We start from the raw sequence: 23386 nt of genomic DNA on the forward strand, positions 1-23386 counted from the left end.
TCCTAGGTCGTACCTTTCCTCATCTCATTTCGTGTTCCCCTCTAAAACAAAACCCAAATAATAAAAAGCCCTCAGTAAACACTGTAGAAACCTGTAATTTCTAGCTCCTTTTTGGAACCGAGGGAGAAGCCTAATGGGGAGAGAGGGTGGGGGGAGGGAGGCTGAGAAGTAGGGACAAAAATGTTTTCTCTCGGTTTTGCCGGAACTTTGGCCAGCTCTCCAGCCTGGCCGGATGGCGGATGGAGGTCAGCCGGGGAAGGCGTCTGGGCGGAGGCCGCCCGAGCAAGGCGGGGGCCGCCGAGGTGGGGCGGAGCGCAGGCAGCTGGCAGGGCGGCCCGCGGGCGGGAGGCCCCGCGGGGGCGGGGGGGCAGCCCCGGCGCGCCCGGGAGAGCAGGGCCCACACCGGGGGCGCTGCAGGGCGGCCGCCACCCGGCTGCCTCCAGGGCGGGGCGGCCCAGCTGTGGCCTCGCGGGGGCGGGGGGAAGGTCGCCGGTGCCTGACCTCGGGCGGCGGCGCTCTGCCGGGCGGGCCCTGCCGGCTGCTGGGGTCGCGCACAGTGCACCGCGCGGCCGCCCTGCCCCCTCTCTCCCCGTCGCGCGGCAGCCGAGCGGCCAGGGCGCCCCGGGGTCTGGCCCGTCACCACAGAGCAGCGGGTGGGGCGGGGGCGGGGCGGTGGCGGCCCCAGACAGCCGGCTGGGCGACTCGAGGAAGGAAGGAGGGAGGGCGGCGGTGGGGGGTGGGGCGGGGAGGGAACATCCTGTCTGCGCCGGGTGCACCGCAGACAGCGCCGCGCGCCAGCCGCCCAGACGGCGCGCGAGGCCAGGAGCGCCGGGCGCGCGCTTGGGGGGAGGGGCGCGCGCGAGGCGACGGGACGAGGGGGGAGCCCTAAGGAGCCACAATAGGCCAGACGGCGCGCGCGTCCCCGAGGGGCTGGGAGCCGAGAGGCGGCGGCGGTAGCGACGCCGGCGGGGCCGCGCGCGCGGTGCCGCCGCTGGCTCCGTTCCCCACCCCTCCCCCTACCCGCCGCCCTCGCTCTCCCCCGGGCGGCCGGAGACGGCGGCGGCGTCTGCGGGAAGCCGTGTGTCTCCGCAGTGACGTGGGCGGGCCGAGGGCTCGGTGACGTCAGAGGGCTGTGTGTAGCGATGTGTGTGGGGTTCGGAGCGGCGCCGGCACAGCCGAAGGGAGCGGGCGAGCGGCGGCGGCTGGCACAGGTGCGGCCCCGGCTCGCGGTGAGGACGCGGCGGGCGCGGCGGGAGGCAAGGGGCGCGCGGCCTCCGGGGAGCCCGACGGCGGTGCTGGGGGTAGTGGGGAGTTAACAAAGCTCGTTGAGCTACTCCGGGCGCGGAGGCCGGAGTCTGGGGTCCGGATGCGCGGGTCCCGGGTGGTGTCGGGGCCACAGAGGGCGCGGGGCGGGTGTCCCACGGCGGATCATGCCTCGCTGACCCTAGGCGGTGGGCGCGGACGCGGGAAGGGCGCTGCACTTGACCGGAGCCGTCGGGACCCCGGAGACCCGGACGCCCGTCACTCCCCCCACCCTCCCCCAGCCGCCTGTCTGCACTCCTCGGGGATGCCCCGGGCGTCTGTCGGCGCCCAGCGGCGCGGGGATCCCGACTAGGCGCCCCACCCGCCTGCAAACCCTTCTCCCTTCTGGCCCCGGGCACGCGGGGGAGGTGCAGTCTTAGGGGTGCTGGGGTAACACCCGAGAACTTCCCGGGGAGAGAGTACGCGGGGGATTTCCACAGTCCTCCCCGCGACCCCCGCAGTGGGGCAGTGTTGGGAGGACACTTGAGGTTGTCCCGAGGCTGTGGGTGGGGGTTGGGGGACTCCTCTTCCTCCACTTCCCGCCCCCCCCTTGCACAGCCTAAGGCGTCCCGGGTCCCTTGTCCACCACTCCGCCCTCCCCCTCGGGTTTGTGATAGGTGGGTGGATTTGCATGGGCTGAGGATTTCAGGGTTTGGGGGCTCCCCATTGTATGTCATGCCTCCTGCCCTTTCTCGGCCTGCGTTGGCTGAGGTGTTCCTGTGGTGGGCGAAAGTCAGAACATTGGCTAGTGGCCTTGGTCCGTAACCTTTCGGGTATATTTTAAGGTAAACTGCTGGGAGTTTGGGAGGCAAAAATTTCTGTTTATTGGATTTCTTTCGGAAAAGAAGGAAGGAAGTGGAAGAAGAATCTTTTCTTTTTCCCTCTTCCTCCATTTGCATTCTTTGTGAGGTCTGTCTGCCTTGTGTTTTTTGTCCGGGATTAGTCTTTTTAAGGATGGAGATTCCCAGGAGTGGTGTCTATAGCTTTTGGCTTCCATTAAGCAAATTCACTAACCTTTTAAAGGGAAAGTTAATTTTTGCCTACAGTCATTCCAGAAAAAATAGCATACACTGACTAGGTGAATTAATGCACTTAAAATTGTAACTTAGTTACATATGGTAGATATGTTAACTCCTATCTGATTTTTTTTTTTTTGGATGAAACTGGTATATTTTTTTAAAATTAAGGGATGAAGTAAGGGATTATTGTAGTTAAAATGGCATAACTGAGAAAGCCTCTGGTACTGAGTTTTGGGTGAGATGATCTATTTAAGGTTCTTCCTATTCTGAGTTGGAGTAGCCCTTTCTCTTTTGAGGGATGTTATTGCTCCCTTTACTCATTCGCCAAGTTGCTTTCCTGTTTAAATGAAGTTTTTCTAGTTAACTGGTGTTAGATTTAAAGAAATTGCTCAAGTGTCACCTTTGGTAAAGTGAACTCGGTATAAGATTAAGAAACTAGTTTCAAACTGACCCTTTGGCCTCTGGAGCAAATTCAGATGTAACTCTCTCCCACCCCTTTCTCTTCCAGATTAATTAAAAGAAGAATGAACAGTAATCCATGAAGATAACTGGGCAGTTTTTCTTTAGGTATCATTTTTAATTGTAGAAGTTCAAGTGGAGTCAGAAGCTCTTCTTACTGGTGTGAGCCTTCAGTTTGTCAACACAGACCAGAGCATCACTTTTAGAGAAGATACTTTTTTTTTTTCCCTTTTTTGGTGTCCCTGGTGCCAAAAACTAAATTTGGGTTTGTGTCTAGGTTTTATGACACAAGTAATCACATAAACTTTTCACATGTTTTGCTTAAAACCAAACCAAATCATTGCATTGATTCTGGACTTCTTGAGTTGAGAGAATTGATAAGGTTTATTTTAATGCATATATTTGAAGAATTAAGAAAGAAGGCTTCCTCAGAGGTGTGCCTCACAATTATATTCTTTATTATTAGAGACGAAAGAAGAAAGTTTATAGCACTGGCAGTGAAATTATACTAGAGTAGAAGCAGAACCAAGTAAAGTTGCAAAATCTATCAAGTAATTTAGGGAGATTTCTCTTTGAAAATTTAAATTTTCTGGGAGTAAGTTACCATAAGTACTGATATACGTTGGTTTTCTCTCTTCGAATGAGTGACTAAAGAACAATGCAAATTTCAGACTTACTTATTTAACATAACCGTTTTTAGCCATGGCAAACCTACAGACAAATTTTTCCTTGGTTCAAGGCTCAAATAAAAAACTGAATGGGATGGGAGATGATGGCGGCCCTCCAGTGAAAAAAATGATGACAGACATTCACGCAAATGGGAAAATGATGATCAACAAGATGCCAACAGTGAAGAAGGAACACTTGGATGACTACGAAGTGCCAATGGAAACTGATGGGGAACATGTGAAGCGAACCTGTGCCTCTGTGCCTGAACCCTTACATTTAAATCCCAGTTTGAAACACACTTTGGCGCAATTCCATTTAAGTAGTCAGAGCTCTCTGGGTGGACCAGCGGCATTTTCTGCTCGGTATTCCCAAGAAAGCATGTCACCTACTGTATTTCTGCCTCTTCCATCTCCTCAGGTTCTTCCTGGCCCACTGCTCATCCCTTCTGATAGCTCCACAGAACTCACCCAGACTGTGTTGGAAGGGGAGTCTATTTCTTGTTTTCAGGTTGGAGGAGAAAAGAGACTCTGTTTGCCCCAAGTCTTAAATTCTGTTCTCCGAGAATTTTCACTCCAGCAAATAAATACAGTGTGTGACGAATTGTACATCTATTGTTCACGGTGTACCTCAGACCAGCTTCATATCTTAAAGGTCCTGGGAATACTTCCATTCAATGCCCCATCCTGTGGGCTGATCACATTAACTGATGCACAAAGACTATGTAATGCTTTATTGCGGCCACGCACTTTTCCTCAAAATGGTAGTGTACTTCCTGCTAAAAACTCATTGGCGCAGTTAAAGGAAACTGGCAGTGCCTTTGAAGTAGAACATGAATGCTTGGGCAAATGTCAGGGTCTCTTTGCACCCCAGTTTTATGTTCAGCCTGATGCTCCATGTATTCAGTGTCTGGAATGCTGCGGAATGTTTGCGCCCCAGACGTTTGTGATGCATTCTCACAGATCACCTGACAAAAGGACTTGCCACTGGGGCTTTGAGTCAGCCAAATGGCATTGCTATCTTCATGTGAACCAGAAATACTTAGGGACACCTGAAGAAAAGAAACTGAAGATAATTTTAGAAGAAATGAAGGAGAAATTTAGCATGAGAAATGGAAAGAGAACTCAATCCAAGGCAAGTTTTGTTTTGTTTTGTTTTTTAAATAGTAATTTTGAATAATGGCAGTAGTTTACCTTGAAATCAAGTCTATATTTAGACTATTACTTAACCTGTGCGTTAAGAAACTGTTACTGCTCATGCAACAGCAACAAAAAATACTGATCTATGTAATGTGTTATGTTTGTATTACACATTTTAGGCTATAAAGTGCTTTCCTGTGTGTGTGCTCATTTGATCTTCCAGACAATCTAGTGCAAGAAGTAGGATTATTCCCATTCTACAGATAAAGAGAATGAGGCTCAGAGAGACCAAGTGGCTTTCCCAAGATTATATAGCCAGGGAGTGGAGGATTTGGGGCTTCTTTCTCAAGTCATGTTCTCTTTCTTTTTCACACATCCTGCTTTTTGATGACTAGATCTGTTGTTGTCCCAGGACTCAAGATAATTTACACTTTGGTGTTATTTCCATTTGCAAATGGTATAATAGCTAGCCAAAACAATTCTGACTGTGGGCTTCAAACAGCATTTTTCAAAGGTAGATCTTGGATTTCTGACATTGTTTCTCTATCTGGATATTCAGGCTTGATCAGTATTGGAAATTAATGGAAAAGGTGGCTTTATCTGAAGAATTTGTGATTTTCTTTTTTTAAAAGAAAAATAACTTTAAAAAATTGTGACAGCTAGAATAAAAAGATTATTTTAGACTAATTATTAACATACAAACTTGTCAGCAAAGAGATCTTAAGTATTATATTTCCAACACATTATCTGGTAACTAAGATCTTTATTCTAAGAGTTTGAGTGTCTGGGTAAAACAGGATTTGGATTATTAAATATTCAGTTTGTTGATCTGGTTTTTATATGTATTTTTCTACTTGATTAAAACCAGATACTAGCTAGCACTATTTAACACTTAAAAAGTGGCAGAGATTGTTCTTGAGCGGTTTTACATGTATAATTTTATTTGATTCGTACAACAAAAGATTGGCTATGTTTCATCTTAAGAGTCTAATTTTTCCACTATTAGTTTTTATTTCTTGAAATCATCTCTGCCTTTTCTACTTCACAGAAGACATGAATGAGGTGTATTAAATGACTGAAGCTTATTCACAGCAACCTTAGAACTTGGGCTAGAATCTAAGATTTGGTGTCGTGTGCTTTATTACAGTTCCTTTAAGGTTTTGAGGGAAATTTAGTTACAGTTTAGTTATAAAACTGTGATTTGCTTCTGAAGCTCAAGAAGGTAATTTTAGACTCTAATTCAGAGTAGTTTGCTACTTGCTGCTTCCAAAGGGTCAACACTTGGAAATTCCGTGTCTGTGGCTCCTAGATAAGTTTATATTGTTCATGTGCAGTTATTGACTGATTTTGAAGCAGGATTGACCTCAAGCCGGTTCTCAAATTGCTGGACTTGCTTACCAGCTGGATTGGTCCCACGCTGAAGCTTGTGCTTGGAAATTATCTATATTCTCAAAATGTGGAATGCCCCTTTTGATATTTATGATACCTTGCCGTAAGCTAATTACAGGCCCTACTCTTACGTGTCCGTAGGTGACCACATTATTTGCCAGATATTCTTGCTCCAATCTTCATTGCTCTGACATAAGCATTTTTGGGATGAACTACTTTGCCTGATATTCCTGCTCTATGTTTGTGAGAAAAACATTTGAGAACCATGATAAAGGTTAAAAAGAAAAAGATGATGAATTTAACTGAAACTGAATGTGCTAGGGTTGGGGTAAAATTGAAACCATTCTTCATCTGGATGTAGCCCTTTATTGTCTCAGAAATTATTAATTTGAATTCATTTTTTAATTTGAGGAAGGTGTGAGATTTTTCTCCCACCTTTTGGCTATGTTATCTTTTGCAAGGATTTACTTCAGTGTTTTAGTGTATTTTGGTATTATTTCCAGTTTTATGTGAATTTTAAGCAATTTAAGGGAATTTAAGAAAATTTCTAGCAATCAGATCTTTAAGAAAGAAGACTTTTGGGTTCACGTGTAATACATACTTGAGTGGTTTATTATGCTTGCCGCTTCATATTTTGAAAATTTACTCCTTAAAACTTTGTGAGGTAGTTCTTGCTTGAAGGTCTGTGATCAAGGTTTCTCATATGAGAAACCAGTCCCAGATGTGTCACATGTTCCTGGTTGTATAACTATTGGGTGATAGAATCAGGAGTTGAATGCAGTTCTTCTGACTGAAGTCTAGTAATTTTCAGTGCTTTTTCCTAAAGCAAACTTAGTAGTAGAAACTGAATTTTGAGAAACATTAACTTTTCTTATCAATTTCCCTTAGTATATTGGTTCATAACCTCTATATTAACTTGAATTAAAGACTGAGGTATTTAACTGGGAGGGGGGCTAGGAGATATCCTTGACTGGGGAACATTTATTATTATCTTCTGTGAGTCAGTGAGTTGGTTGCCAAATAAACCAAATAGACCCAGAGGAAGCTCATTTGAAAAAGTCAAGACAAGCTTTCTTCTTTTTTTTTTTTTTTTAAATAGAAGAGTATACTAAATATATTAATCTCTCATATAAAGAACATTAATGTTTAGTGTAAATACTAATGTAATTCAATATGTTTATATAGTTAATGTAGTCAAAGTATTGGTTTAGATTAAAAAAACAAAATTATGAAACTCAATAGGCAGTTGATTGAAATGTAGCAACTGTTAAAAATTATTTCCAAGGATGGAAATTTATTAGTAATGATCACCGAACTATTTGCATGACTAATAGCTACATTTAATTTGCATGGTTAGTAGCTATATTTAGATGGAAGAAATAAGTGGTATAAAGTCAGTGTTCTAAGTGAGGAACTGGCTCTATGTAGAAACTAAAGGTATATTTTGAACTCTTTCTTGCTTAGGTCATGACAAGAAACACATTTGATTTTAGATCTGCCTAGGTGGCTTTGCAAAATGGTGTTCTTAAACTGTTTATTTCTTCATATCACCAGAGCTTTTTGTGCTTTTTGTTAGAAATAAGGTTATTGTATTTTACAGTGTGTGGATGTATGCAAGAATGTTATATTTCTTTTCCACATCTTCAGTGGGTATTATTTATTTGGTCTAATTCTGATTTTGTTGTTTGTACATTTTTGTCTATGGAAAAAAGGTTGCTAAACAAATTGCCCATTAAAAAAAAAATATTTGAGAGAAAGAGAGAATGAAAGAGAGCACGTGTGAGTGGGGAGAGAGGCAGAGGGAATCTCAAGAGGAATGCCAAGCAGACTCCATGCCATGCCCAGAGCCCAATGCAGGACTTGATTCCATGACCCTGAGATCATGGCCTGAGCCGAAATCATGAGTGGGACGCTTAGCTGACTGAGCCACCCAGATGCCCTGCAAATTGGTTATTTGTAAATAAAATTTGAAGGGTGATATTTACTTAAGATTATTTTCAAGCATAGTAGAAAAGTCCACTTGTAGTCATAGGTGGTTCTTTACTGTTAAAGAATGTGGCTGACAATCTTTAAGTTAAGGATGGTGTATACCCTTATATATTTTTTTGAAGATTTATTTATTTTAGAGAGGGAGAGAGTGTGTGTGTGCACATGAGCTCATGTGCACCTGTGTACAAGGGGCGGGGAGGGGCAGAGGGAGAGAATCCCAAGCAGACTTTTTGCTGAGTGTGGAGCCTGATTCAGCTCCATCCCACAACCCATGAAATCATGACCTGAGCGGAAACCACCAGAGTCAGTTGCTTAACCGACTGAGCCATTCAGGTGCCCCATGTCCTGATTTTTTTTTTAAAGTAAAATTTAAATTCTAACATTTAGGCTGGACTACTCTTAAGTAAGTAAAATAATATGGTTTTTACTCTGCTTAGGGAAAAAACCCCCCTCCAGATTATCTATGATGCAAATAGATGATCTAAAGATATTAACTAGATCGTTTTTTTAAAACCCATTAAACATTTTCCTACTTTGAGTTTTGCCTTTTTCTTTCAGTTCGTCATTTCTGCAGAGGTCATTGGAATAATAATAGTACAAAAAAATTTTCCCATCTTGTAAACTGTTTTCTTCTGTTTAGGAAATGTGTTTCTTAGTCCAAATCTAAATGAGGTAAGGAAATACACTAGAGAGAATGGGCAACTACAAACAGTAGTGTTGAGACAAAATGTGTTCCAGTAATAGTTGGGGCAGATTTGGTGGTAATTTTTATATCAGTGATATAGTGTGCATTTTGTGATTAGCATAAATTTTGATTAAGTGGGGATAAATAAGGTTAGAATCAGATGAAGTGTTTGTGCTCATATGGAGGACCAGTATGAATATTTTTATCTGACTTTCTAAAATTAATAACTAACTTCCCGAATTTAGAGACTATCTTTTTCTTATTTTCCCAGGACATAGTTTAGTGCTTGGCACGTCAAAGGCACTCAGCGAATTCCTTTTTTTAACTGAATAAATTTTTTTTTTTGAAGATTTTATTTATTTGACAGAGAGAGACAGTGAGAGAGGGAACACAAGCAGGGGGAGTGGGAGAAGGAGAAGCAGGCTTCCCGCTGAGCAGGGAGCCCTATGCGGGGCTCCATCCCAGGACCCAGGATCATGACCTGAGCCAAAGGCAGATGCTTAACGACTGAGCCACCCAGGCGCCCCATTAACTGAATAAATTTTTGAAAAGCAACACTGCATTATATTTTAGAATATGTGGAGTTTTTTGGAAAAATGATGGTTTGATCTGGAAATAAACACATAATGTAATTTGCAGATAAACTGTTGAATGAGATAACTGATCCAATACGAGAATGGAAGTGAAAGCATTTTGGAAGAGTCTAGGAATGTAGGGTGGTGCTTCAAACTATTATTGAAATATTTATGAATGTGTATTTGGGGACTTTTCCTTTCTCCAAACATCTTTTTTTTTTTTTTTTTTTAAAGGTTTTATTTATTTATTTGACAGAGAGATAGAGAGCACAAGTAGGCAGAGAGGCAGGCAGAGGGAGAGGGAGAAGCAGACTCTCCACTGAACAGGGAGCCCAACGTGGGGCTTGATCCCAGGACCCTGGGATCATGACCCAAGCCGAAGGCAGCGCTTAACCAACTGAGCCACCCAGGCGCCTCTCTCCAAACATCTTTTTGACTTAACTTAGAATTATGTGAAGATATTTCTAACACAAATAAAATAACTGAGTATTGGGTTCATATGTATCTCACTCTTAGTTATTTGTACACAGTAATTATACTAATTGGATATTTGCTTACTAAAACAAAGTTACGCAAGAAGAAAAGTGTGAAATGGGTCTATTATAAGAATTATGTTAAGGACGGTCCAATAAAATCTTTAGAATGGCTTTGGGAATAGTGCCCCCTTATGGTTTAGAAAATACAGAGCCTATATTTGTTTTTACCACTAAAAAATGATAAAAGTTATAAATGTTAACATTTTTCAAAAGGCTTCTGATAAAAAACTTAGAAGTTTATTCTTTTTGGTCTGAGAAATTGGAAAAAATTAAGAAACTTGAAGAAGAAAAAGGGTACACCTGAATCGATGTGTAGGCAGCCAATAGTGTTCTCATAGCTGTGCATACATTATGATTTTGCCACTGGGAGAACAAGGAAGTAATCAAGAATTGGGTTAATTTCAGTCCTTTTAGAGTTCTGGGAGAGGAAAATGTGGAGCCAGAACTCAATTTGTTCAAGTAAAGAGGTGGAACTAGTTTGGGAATAGCTTTAGTAATAGCTGGAACCTGTATTTTGTCTACATGCAGAATTTTGGTCTAATGAAGGTTCATACATAAAATAACTTAGGGATTTCATTAGACTACAAGAAGCAAAAAAAGAAAATATATAAATAAATTCTAACCTTAAGGTACGGTTTGCCTCAGTCACTAAATAAAGTTGTGTTTTTTTTTTTTTTTTAATTCATGAGAGACAGAGCGAGAGAGAAAGGCAGAGGGAGAAGCAGGCTCCCAAAGAGCAGGGAGCCTGATGTGGGACTCGATCCCAGGACACTGAGATCATGACCTGAGCCGAAGGCAGACGCTTAACCATCTGAGCCACCCAGGCGCCCATCAGTCACTAAATAAAGTATTACAGCACCATGCTAGGCAGAAGAAGGAATGACTAGGAAAAATATAAAATTACTTTTTAAAAAAAAAGATTTTATTTATTTATTTGACAGCACAAACGGGGGAGCCGCAGGCGAAGGGGAGGGAGAAGCAGGCTCCCCGCTGAGCAGAGAGCCCAACTCAGGGCTCACTCCCAGGAGGATCATGACCTGAGCCTGTTTAAGCTTAACTGACTGAGCCCCAGGCGCCCAGTTTTATAGGGGTTGGAGGGTGGAGGGTGGCTCCAACTATTTCTAGACTTAGAAGTGCGTCACAGAAATATGTACATAAAGACTAAATGCAGGCCCCCTAGGGCAGGAATTTATCTTCTGGTTTCTGAATCTAGAATGTGGTAGATGTTTAATAAAGGTTTGAATAACTGGATGAAAATTCTTACTAGCCCTATAAAGTTACCAGTGATTTTCTAGGAGAAAACCAGGTTTAGTTTTAAAGCAAAGCAGCATTTTGTTTTTATTTATGGTATTGAATTTATTTTGAGATTTCAGATAGCACTAAAAGTGCATATTTTGTCTGTGTTATGGGGACAAGGAATACAGAAGTTTAGGAAACTCACTAAAGACCATTTTGGTAACATTAGGGCTTTTATTCCATATTAAAAAGTTTTTTTGGTGTGATTATGAAAGCAGTATAGGCCCATAGTAGTAAATCCTAAACAAGTGCAAAGAAGAAAACAAAATTTCATAATTCATAATTGCAACATAGAGTGGTAATTCCTTTACATACGTAATGCTTTGTAAATCTGCAAAAGCACCTGCACAGTACACAGGTGTTATTAATACAGGACCAGTTGTTGAAATAATACTTTCGAACCAATTATAAGACAGTTCACTTGGAGCAAGGTTTTTCAAATTGCAATTTTTCACTCATGCAGCCTTTTTCATCCGGGCTTCCACGAGAGGAAAATTAAGCCCTACAGAAAATGATCTGAGTGATGGTTTCATCAGTTCTCCCAAAGATGGTATATAGTACGGTTCTAAATGCTTTGGAGTGAAGTTGATTCGTTGCATACAATGGATGCCTTGGGGCATTTGGGCTTGTCTCTTGAGAACCCCAGTTGAGAAGGGCCAGGAGGGTTATGAAATCAATTTAGTGGGTCACCAGCATTCAAATAAAATGAAATAGAGTAAAATAAAAAATAGACTACATTGCACATAATAAAATTAATCTACATTTTGATATTGTCAATATACATTAATTGAAGACCAAAATAATCCGAGATCATCATTTTTTAGAAAGAAAAGCAAAACCTTAGACTTATACAGATATTTTAGTGAAAAGATATATAAGACATGGAGATTGCTAAGTTATTGTAATATTAAATGGATTGGACACTGTAGAATTCCAGTATAAAAAAAACTTTATTTTTAGGGGCATCTGACTGGCTCAGTTGGAAGAACATGTGACTCTTGATCTCAGGGTTGTGGGTTTCAGCCCCACATTTGGTGTAGAGATTACTTAAATAAATAAATAAACTTTAAAAATTATTTTTAAAAGTACCAGGAATTTATTAACAGGACTTTTTATCAGTTTGCTCCTTTTTCCTTCACATTGTAAAGGGAGTGGTACTATACTACTGACTTCACATGGTTTTGTTTCCGTAAAGGATTTAAGATAATAGTTGCACATTATAAAAATGTGAGCCTTTGGGGCGCCTGGGTGGCTCAGTGGTTAAGTGTCTGCCTTCGGCTCAGGTCATGATCCCGGGGTCCTGGGATCGAGTCCCACATCGGGCTCCCTGCTCGGTGGGAAGCCTGCTTCTCCCTCTCCCACTCTCCCTGCTTGTGTTCCCTCTCTCTGTCTCTCTCTCTCTCTTAATAAATAAAATCTTAAAAAAAAAATGTGAGCCTTTGCTTTTCCTGTGGACATTTTTAAGCACGTTAAATTTAAAATTGGCTTTGTGAGGTAGGTGGTATCTTTCAGTGCTGGGGAGCAGCAGACATTGCTATAACTCCTGAAGATCCGTTTTTGGGCAGTTAGTGCTTATATTTCAGTTTTCATTGGGTTGATTAATTCTAATAATTATAAGGAAACAAGGCACAAGACTAAGCCTTAAAATCTCTTTAAGTAGCTATTTGCTACCTTTTAACACTATTCCTGTTTCATTTGTTGAAACACTCATTCACAACATGTTGGAAGTATTGAGGAAACTTGATCCTTTAGTGAGAGATTCCGTTTCTTTCAGTAACTGTTGTTGGCAGCTGTGTGGTAGGGTGTCTTTGTGTCCTTCTGAAATCATTTATTGGCCACTTGAATGTCTTAGTATTATAATAAAACAGTAAAAAGACCCTGACAGGTATATTCACTTTATATCTAAGGAGCTATTGCTTAGTCATGTGTTTTTTAAGGTTGCTAATGACTTATGTTGGGCTTGTACAAAGTAATGATTATTTAATATGCATTATATTTTACTTCTTATGTAAGCACATCATTAGGATAACCTGTTAAATTTACCAATCTGCTAATTCTTTGTAGGCTTACTGTCTCACGAACACCACAATGTAAAAATCTGTATCTTTTATAGCTCTTTATAAATTCTGTTTTTAAAATTTTTTCCACATATTTAAAAAAATTTAATTCTGATTTTTGGTGAGATTTTGGAAATCCCACCAATATCTTGAGGTATTGCCTTGATTTCTTTGGTTCATTAATATTTGTCATTCACTAAAGATAATATTAATCTGATATTGTAATTAAAAACTAGAGTGCTACTTAAAAGCAAAGTTTATTATTGGAGATAAGTCTAGGAATTGTAAAGGGTTTTGATTTATTTATTTATTCCAGTACAAATTGGAATGCTTATATATGAATAGTGCTGAGTGGGTGGGATTGTTTTGTATCTAGAAAGTGGCAACTAAAATGTTTATTGTTTTTTTTTTTTTTGTAAATGAAATCAAGTTCTCTAAACTATTTGCCATTGTGAGACTAATAAGCATTGTACTACCAAAATACAATAGTTCTTTATTAAGAAATCTGATTATCAAAGGATCATGTGTACATAACACAGTAAGTTGAAATTTAGAGAAACTCACATAAAACATTTCCTAATTTTTACTTATTTAAGATGAATTCTTCTATAACTCTTTGGGATTGTTTAAATTTTGCTTTCATAGACATTATTTGTTGTTTTATGACTTAGAGAAAGAACCTTTGAAATGAAATAATATGTCTGAAAAATTTCCTATGTGTTTCAGATGAGGATGCCATCTGTTCATTTTGTCATAGATAATGGTGGGGAAGTTGGGAAATAAAAGCATTTAAAAATGTTTAAGACTCCAACTTAAGATACTAAGTGATCTATTTCTCTCCTTTGCCAAGTAATGTAATGTATTCTGTTTTAATGTTTAAATACACAAAGTGAATAAATTTTTCCTACATTGAAAGCTAAGATAAGAGACAATAGATGCTCATATCTTGGTATCTGATTTTTATTCCTGATCAGTAGTAGCATTACTGCTGTGCCATTTAATTATATTGTTCTTTTTTTGAAGACCTAATTTGTATGTTGACACAAATGCAGAATAGATGAGAAAATCTGGCATGCCTGTGAATGTTCTGTTGTATAATATGTGCTTTTCTTAATTGTTTTTAACACACAGTTAGGATAAGTTGTTATAAATGTGTTTATGGCTTACCACATGTTGGATAAAATTAAATCCCATCATTTTATCATGGTTAGTGTTGTATATTTCCCCATCAGTTATATTATTTAATTTGTAGATCTGATTTCTAAAAATATGCCCCAGAGACTGTTGGGCTTCTTTGGTACTTCATGGAGTAGAAGGATATTGAGTGTGAAAGAGACTGTCTTCTCAGTTTCAGGATAGCAGAGTAACCTGATAAAAGGCCACTCTGGGGCGCCTGGGTGGCTCAGTTGGTTAAGCGACTGCCTTCGGCTCAGGTCATGATCCTGGAGTCCTGGGATCGAGTCCCGCATCGGGCTCCCTGCCTGGCAGGGAGTCTGCTTCTCCCTCTGACCCTCCTCCCTCTCATGCTCTCTGTCTCTCATTCTCTCTGTCTCAAATAAATAAATAAAATCTTAAAAAAAAAAAAAAAAAGCCACTCTGGGAATTAATGAGCTAAGCTGTCATTCAGAATTCATTCAGCAAATATTTATTAGTATTAGGAATACTTTATGCCAAGTGCTAGGTACTGAAAATACAAAAGTAAGGAAGTTGGTCCTTGACCTCAAGCTGCTCTGTTGAATTGGAGGCTGGATAGCCTCTGGTTAGGGATTCTGAATGGGGAATTCAGACATTGGCTAGGGGATTGCACTAAGTGATCTTTAAGGAAGGTTTCTTTAAAATCTCTAGACTGTGATTTTGTTAGGAGGATGGTGTGATATTAGAAAAATAAAATAAAGGACAGAAATTAGAGAGGGATGGGTGTTTAACATGCTAGCAATTATTTACGGTGGCATCTGAAGTTTAGAGACCTGGAAATAAAGATACACAGAGTTTGGATCATGAATAGTAGTAAAACAAATCAAGCTGTAGAGTTTTGAAATGAATGTGATCAAAATTGAGTTAGATTTTTTTTTTTTTTAAACTGAGTCAGAGTTCAAGTCAAGATCTTTGGGTGAAGAAGTTTAGAACTTGCTATTTTGAAGATTTGAGATTCCAGATATGATAGAAAAAACTTCTGAATATATAAGTCAATTTTAGTAATTTGAATTTTAAAAAATCTGGAAACAGTTGACATTTTGGGCAGTACATCCAGAATTGTTTTGGATATAAAACTCATTTAAAGTGGAGCTTGCTTTATTTTCTAAACAATGAGTTTAACAAATGACTTCTAGAAAAGAAATTCTCATTTAATTCAAGCTGATGTTATATTTCATTGATTTGTTAGAGTGAGCTTATCCCATGCTTATTAACACCTCTTGTCATACAGTGTTGTGGTGAAAAATGTTCTGCCTAAGTGAGTTTTCTGGATGATGAAGCTACTCTTCAGCAGAGTGTTTTTTAAAACTAACCTTTTTCATGAATTCTAAAATGTCTTAGTTTTCAGTCTTTCTAAGTGGTAGGTGTATAGTTATGGTAAATATGTATATAGTATGCTATTTTTATCTGGCATAAATATAGAATATAATTCAACTATGTCCTGTTAACTCAAGACTTCTTTAACATCAGTTACTGTACATGTTGTGATGAAGGTAGGGGGCAATTGAGATGTATTAAATTATTTGCCCTGGTCTATGATAAAGCCCTCAGATTGTCTTGCTTTTTGAATCAGGTTTTGGGTCTGCATCTTGTAACTCTCCTCTCTTTAGGCCATCAGCTGTCACCTGGCATCTATCATTTAGTGTTGCTATTACCAGCAATACCCTTTCTAGTTTACTTGTAGAACTGAGCTATAGGTTGAGAAACTATGGGAACAAGTGATTGGTTTATTTTATAAGTAAGCATTTGATTTTGCCTCAGATTCTGAACTTCCTTAGAATATTTGATCTAGATTGTGAGTTTTTTTTTTTAAAGATTGTATTTATTTGGGAGAGAGCTCATGTGCACAGGGTTGGGGGAGGGGGCTGGATAAGGGGGTTGGGGGGAGGGTTCGGGAAAGGGCAGAGGAGGGAGAAGCAGACTCCCCACTGAGCAGGAAGCCCAGTGTTTTGGGCGGGGGGCATGATCCCAAGATCCTGGGATCCTGACCTGAGCCCAAGGCAGAGGATTAACCAACTGAAGCCCCCCACCCTGCACCCTGAGTTTGTTTTTTTAATTGTATAGAGCTTAGAGGCCCCCACTGAATACTCTTAAATCCTTTGAAAATATCATTATTTTCCCTAATCTTGTGATCTCATTAGTTTTTCAAATTCCTTGTTCATTCTTAACCAAAATGTTGATTTCCCACCAATAGAAGTTTCCATATTTTTATGTTTGGCTTTTCATTGGTCTTAAATCTTCTCCTGATTGATCAAGTTGTGTAATGTTTGCCCCAGAAGCGGTTTCCTTTTAATTGTCAACCCATTTTGTTGGGGCTGTGGGTTGTCAGACTTCTCCTGAGTTTCTTCATCTTAATTGTTTTCCCCCATTAGCGGGAACCCCCCAATCAAACCATGGACAGTTTACAAATTGATTTTGCTTTAATCACAACTGCTTAGCATCTGGAGATCTGTTTCTATTCCATTTTATGTAGTTTCTTGGTTCTGAACTGGAATATTGGGACATCAGGCAAAATAGTTTTTCTAATTTCTTAGTATTTAGTGGCTGTCCCCTGAGTGCTGTGTTTATGAATTATTGGATGAGGATGTCATTTCCCACACACCTTACCTAGTTGCAGAAGGCAGTGGAGACACTCAGAGGAATATCCAGCTCTCATTTTTGTCTCATCTTTCCTTTATCTCAATCTCAATTTCATTCTCTCTTACTCCACTGGGGTTGTCCATTAATCTCCTCGTGTCTTTATTGCTCACGCAAACCTTACCTCCTTTCAGCTCCCTCCTCTACCATGTGAGTCTTATTCCCTCTTTAAGATACTCTTTTCCCAAAAGAGCAGGGTAATTACTGTGATTTGAAATATGGTGTGTGTACAAAGTGGCGCTGGTTGGTGGTGGTAGTGGGGAGACTGTATAAAACAAACAAAAATAAGGGAGAAGTTCGTGGTCACAGATTATTCTTTTCTTTCTCAGTTTCTGAACCTCAGTTTTCTAATCTGTAAAATGGAGGTCATAACACCTACTTAATGAAGTACTTGTTAGAATTAAGGAGGGTTTATAAAGTACTTATCAGGTATACAGATGTTCATTAAGTAGGGATGCCTGGGTGGCTCAGATGGTTGAGCGTCTGCTTTTAACTCAGGTCATGATCTCCAGTTCCTGGGATGGAGCCCCAAGTCAGGCTCCCAGCTCAGCAGAGAGTCTGCTTTTCCCTCTCCCTCTGCCTCTCTCCCGCTCGTGCTCTCTCTCAAATGTATAAATAAAATCTTAAAAAAAAAAAAAAGATGTTCATTAAGTACCCACTTACCTTCTTTTCCTTTATTCACATGTATAGTTTATGAGGAAATATGGTTTACTGGTAAGTGTTAGCAAGCAAAGTATTTTCAAGGTTAGCCTGGCGAAGTTTTTTGTTTTGTTTTGTTTTTTGGTTTTTTTTGGTGTGTAAGATGTTTGTTAAGGATCAATTACCTGTTAAAGGAAGGCAGTGGAGGCGAGACTGTAGAGGGAAGGTAAAAATGTGCAATGCAGTCCCATCAGTGTTTCAGCCAAGTTGGCAGGGAGCTGTGGAGTGAATAATGCCCATTTGAGTTTACCATGTTAGGATAAAATGGCTGCTCCTTTGGACTCCTGTCTCCCTCATATCACTCACCATATCAGCTGCCCAGAGAAAGGCACGACTCAGCTTTGAGGCATTTCCTCACGAGCATGTGCTGCTCAGGTACTATGCTGAATTCTTGAGGTGGATCCTCCACAGATCTGTAGAGTTCTCTCCGGGCAGCTTCCTCTGACCTGCAGACTTGATTTGCCTTGCTCTTTCTGGATGTTCTATCCTGTCTCCTCCACTCACGCTACTCTGTGAGGTTCTGACTGGGTTCCCTTGTCAGCTCCAAGTTTTGTTTTTTCTTTTCTTTTTTTAAACATTTCACCATACTTCTTTTATTATAAATCTACCTATTCTTCTGTCTATCCACCTTTTTTCCCCTCCAGTGTTGTTGAGAAATAATCAACATACATTACTGTATAAGTGTAAGGCATACAGCATGATAGTTTGATTTACATATATTGTGAAGTGATTACCACAGTAGGTTCAGTTAACACCCATCCTTGTAATGCAGTCTGTCTTGGTCTCTGAGGCGCAGTGGGGTGCTTCAGCCTCCACCTCCACACTCCCATGTTAAAGGATTCTCTCAGTGGTGTCTTGTTCTTGAATAGATGTTAGTTGTTTTTCTTGTGAGGGGGTGTGAAGTCAAGAACAACCTGTGTTGCCATCTTAGTGACATCTCTCCCCTGGCAAAGTATTTATTGCTATAGAATGTTATCTAATCCACTAACAAATACCGGAGGGAAGGGGTATGTTCTAGCTGATTGTAGCAGCAAGAAGAATCCAAACTTACCAATGTTGTACATTTGCAAGGTACTATTTAAAATGGTTTTTATTTTTTATTTATTTATTTATTTATTTTTAAATTTTTATTTATTTATTTATTTTTTTAAGATTTTATTTATTTGACAGAGAGAGACACAGAGAGAGAGGGAACACAAGCAGGGGGAGTGGGAGAGGGAGAAGCAGGCTTCCCGCTGAGCAGGGAGCCCGATGCGGGGCTCGATCCCAGGACCCCGGGACCATGACCCGAGCCGAAGGCAGACGCCCAACGACTGAGCCACCCAGGCGCCCCTTTATTTATTTTTTAAAAAGATTTTATTTATTTACTGGAGAGAAAGTGAGCGAGAAAGAGTGCACAAACGGGAGGAGGGGCAGAGGGAGAGGGAGAAGCAGACTCCCCACTGAGCAGGGAGCCAGATGCAGCGGGTGCTTGACCCCAGGACCCTGGGATCATGACCTGAGCCAAAAGCAGACACTTAACCAACTGAGCCACCCAGGTGCCCTTAAAATGGATTTTAAAAATAGATTCCTTAGTATGAAATTTTATGAAATCATTTCTGGTAACCCATGTTAATATGCATACTGAAACTTTTTCTGTTATAGGATAGTTCACATAGTTGTGAGTGACTAGATTTGGTACTTTAAGGGAAAGCTGCCTCGTTAGAAGAGGACTCTCAAATAATGTAACTCTTATTAGTCAGGGTTCTTCAGAGGCATACACTGGCCCTGTCAAGTTGACATGTAAAATTAACCATCACATCTTCCCTCGATGAACTTTTTCCCTTCTACATTTTTCTACAGATAGATACACCATCAGGAATGGAATTACAATCATGGTACCCTGTTATAAAGCAGGAAGGTGACCATGTTTCTCAGACACATTCATTTTTACACCCCAGGTGAGTGGGTATTGACTCATTTGTTTGTTCATTCATTCATTTGTTCATTCATTCATTCGACATCTATATGTCAAGTACTGTTCTAGTTCCTGGGAATTCATTATTTAGTTTTAGGCTTGTTAATGAAATGAATTGTAAATTGTGTTGAATATTTGAGATAACCTTTTCTTGGTGTTTTTATGTTCTTTCTAGGAATTCATCATTTCCTTTTCACCCTAATTAAAAATTGGAAGTTTTCCTTTAATTTCCTTGCTTCCCTGTAAGAGGTAAACCAACTCTTTAAGAGTTTGGTATGCGACTTTGGTATTTTACAAAGAAATTTTTTGAAACTTAGAAGCTTTCATAGTAACCACGTCCTTCAAAATCCAGTTTCCTATTTTTAATAAAAATGCACCTTAGATGATAAACTTTTTATTGATTCCTAGGTTTTATTGCTGTAGATATATATTCCCCCCAAACATGGTGATGAAGAATCTCAGTCTTACTTACATTTGCACAGTTCCCACCATTCCTGTTGTATTTGAAATAAATCTTTGGGCATTATTAAACCTGTCAGTTTTCTTAGCAGAATACTTTTTATCCTCAGAATTCATGTAATTAGTAAAGAGGAACAATATAGATTATTGTATAAAGAAAATAAGACGTAAGAGGAGATCATTTAGAGTTTAGGGAATGAAGTAGTACATCAGTTAAATGGTTGCATTTTTTGGCTAAAGGTTATGCAGATTATAGTTAATAATACAGTGCTTCAGTATTTAGCTCAGATTTGTCCCATGGGTCTCTCAGATAATCTGAACAATTTTATGTGAGCTTTGAGCAAAATTGGTAGTTATCCCTTCAATCTTAGTTTTGCGCAATTTATCGAAATTTTATCAAATTAGGAAGTACTAAAGTATTTTAGGAAGATTGCTCTGTGGGGTTTGAAACAAGTAGGACCAACTGCCCAGTAGCAGTAGCTGGGCGGTATTCAGAGTGCTATGTAAGAAGGGCCTTGGGAGCTCCTCATTGGGCCTGTGGTGAATCAGGCCATAGCCTTGTGGTGTGGGACTGAATCAGCCTCTATAACAAAGAGTGAGGATTCCTTGCTTTCACGGGGGGGTGGGCAAGAAAATAGTTCTCCAAGTAGCATACGGTCTGTGTCCTTTCTGGCATAAGCCTTACCTATTCAGGGCTATTAAACAGCTCTAAAGTGCTTCATGCTTCTAGTTCTCAGGTGGTTTTGAGGGAAGGAGATGAGACTAGTTTTCTTTCCCAGTGAGTATCTCTTTAGTGCCTAGAAATTACTTTTTGCAAAGTAACAAAAATTATTCATAATTTTATACTTACTGTCTAAAGTACTGAAGTCTTAAAGAATTCTTTTCTATGATCCTTCTTTTCTTTTTTATTATTAACATATAATGTATTATTTGTTTCAGGGGTACAGGTCTGTGATTCATCAGTCTTACACAATGCACAGCGCTCCCCACAACACATACCCTTATGATCCTTATTTTCTGAGTTATGTTGTCTATTTTGGTATAAAATTTTTTAACCATAGAAATAGATTTAACGTATTTTACTTCTTACCCACATGTAATATATGTCTTATTTTGCCTTTCTTTCTTTTTAGCTACTACTTATACATGTGTGATAAAGTGGTTGCCCCAAATGTGTCGATTACTTCTGCTGTATCCCAGTCTAAAGAGGTCACAAAGACAGAGGCAAGTAGATCTATACCAAGACAGTCAGAGAAGCCTCATAGTAGTGGGAAACATCAAAAAATGGTGTCTTACCCAGATGTCTCACTGGAGGAACAGGAGAAAATGGATTTAAAAACAAGTAGAGAATTATGTAGCCGTTTAGGTAAGTATTCAGAAATTATTTTTTTGAAATCATACACTTAATAAACACATTTATTCAGCATTTTCTTTCTTTCTCTTTCTTTCTTTCTTTCTTTCTTTCTTTCTTTCTTTCTTTCTTTCTTTCTTTCTTTCTTTCTCTCTCTCTCTCTCTCTCTCTCTCCCCTCCCTCCCTCTCTTTCTTTCTCTCCTCTTTCTTCTCTCTTCCTTTCTTAAAAAGATTTTGTTTATTTGACAGAGAGAGAAAGAGAACACAAGCAGGGGGAGTGGGAGAGGGAGGGACAGGCTCTCCACTGAGCTGGGATCATGACCTGAGCTGAAGGCAGACACTTAACCTTAATCAACTGAGCCACCCAGGAGCCCTTAGTCAGCATTTTCAAAGAGGATTTCTATTTAAGAGAGTGTTCCAGATAATTGAAGCTTTTATCTTAAAAAAATGCACCTTTCAAAACTCTGAGTGACTACTTAGAACCTCAGGTCCTATACTTTTTTTAGAACAGTTATAGCTATAGAGGCTAATGATGTAGTTATGTAGTCTACATGGTTTCATACTGCAAGTGATTTTTGCGTGATTGTTTTTTTTCCTTTCCTGCCCTTTTTTTGCTGTCAGTTTTCTTCAGAAGGTCCTTTCTAATTTGCTGCGAACTGAGAAACCATTTTATAATGCTAAGAAGTATGTAATGGGGTGCCTGGCTGGTTCAGTCAGTAGAGCATGTGACTCTTGGGCTCAGAGTTGTGAGTTTGAGCCCCACGTTGGGTGTAGAAATTACTCAAAAAAAAAAAAAAATGAATGAAAGTCTTAGAAAAAAATAACGCTAAGAAGTATGTAAGAGTTGTTGGGTATAGGAATCAGGGAAACTTAGCCATGTGATAAGCAAGGATTGAAAACTCATAGCTATGGGAGCCAGGCAGATGGCATAAAAAGCAGAATGCTGGCTGGACATCTTTAAAAAAAAAAAAAAAAAAAAAAGCTGCCTAGTTACAATGTCTTTTAAAATACTGTGGACCAAAGGAGACATGTCTGCTCAAATGCTGCCTGTTTTACCCTCTACATAGCAGCAGAGCTTTGCTTACAGCTTAGGCAAGTGTGACAGTTATTTCAGCTATCTTGGAGTAGTTGAAGTGTCCACTAGTCATTTAACTGTTTTCATAGATAACTGAGATTCTTTGGGGGGTTTCTGTACTTTAATTTTGAGATTTTTAAAATTCAACTTTTTTTGGATTTAAATATGGTGAACACTAATTAGTAACATACTGTTATGTCATATTTGTGTTATATTTTTTCCCCAAATTAATTCTAGTGACTTTTAAAAAATTGTTGATATAGTTCATATGTTATAAAATGTACCCTTTTAAGGTGTATACTTTAGTGACTTTCAGTAAATTCACAAAGTTGTTCAACAATCACAGCTATTTAATTTCAGGACATTTTCATCACCCCAAAAAGAAACCCTGTAATCCATTAGAAGTTACTCTCTATTTTCCTCTTTCCCCAGCCTCTATTTATTTTTTGTCTTTATAGATTTGCCTATTCTGGACATATCATATAAAAGAGATCATATAATATGTGACCTTTTATTGTCTGGCTTTTCACTTGGATAATATTTTTTCAGTCCATGTTGTAGCATATTTTAATACTTGTTTTCTTTATATGGTTTAATAATATTCTGTTATTGTATAGATAAATATACCACATTTTGTTTATCCACTTATCAGTTGATGGACATTGAATTGTGTCCACTTTTTTTTTTAAAGTAGGCTCCATGCCAAACGTGGGGCTTGAACTCATGACCCCAAGATTAGAAAGATTAAGAGTTGCATGCCCTACTAAGTGAACCAGCTAGGTGCCCCGAATTGTGTCCGCTTTTTGGCTGTGATGAATAATGCTGCTATGAACACTTACGCACATGTTTTAACATAGACATGTTTTCATTTCTCTTGGGTATATATTTAGGAGTGATGTCAT

At 39.8% G+C, this 23386-nt stretch overlaps 1 protein-coding gene across 10 annotated transcripts in view; it reads left to right on the forward strand.

The window, feature by feature from the left end:
- Positions 1-1060: 1060 nt before the first annotated feature.
- SKIL (SKI like proto-oncogene) overlaps positions 1061-23386 on the forward strand; it is a 30097-nt gene continuing 7771 nt past the window's right edge. Inside the window, exons 1-5 of one of the 10 annotated variants that reach the window (XM_081829408.1) lie at positions 1061-1211; positions 2830-2888; positions 3520-4584; positions 19489-19582; positions 21192-21424. In XM_081829408.1, the coding sequence (XP_081685534.1) occupies positions 3543-4584; positions 19489-19582; positions 21192-21424 (1369 nt within the window). In that variant the 5' untranslated portion in view covers positions 1061-1211; positions 2830-2888; positions 3520-3542. Of the gene's footprint in view, positions 1230-1498; positions 2088-2829; positions 4585-19488; positions 19583-21191; positions 21425-23386 lie in introns of those variants that run through there. The other 9 variants (XM_081829407.1, XM_081829409.1, XM_081829405.1 and 6 more) reach the window with 9 other exon arrangements.

Source organism: Leptonychotes weddellii, chromosome 1, assembly GCF_054177405.1.
Source record: "Leptonychotes weddellii isolate Sample4059 chromosome 1, ASM5417740v2, whole genome shotgun sequence".
Taxonomy (NCBI): Eukaryota; Metazoa; Chordata; class Mammalia; order Carnivora; family Phocidae; genus Leptonychotes; species Leptonychotes weddellii.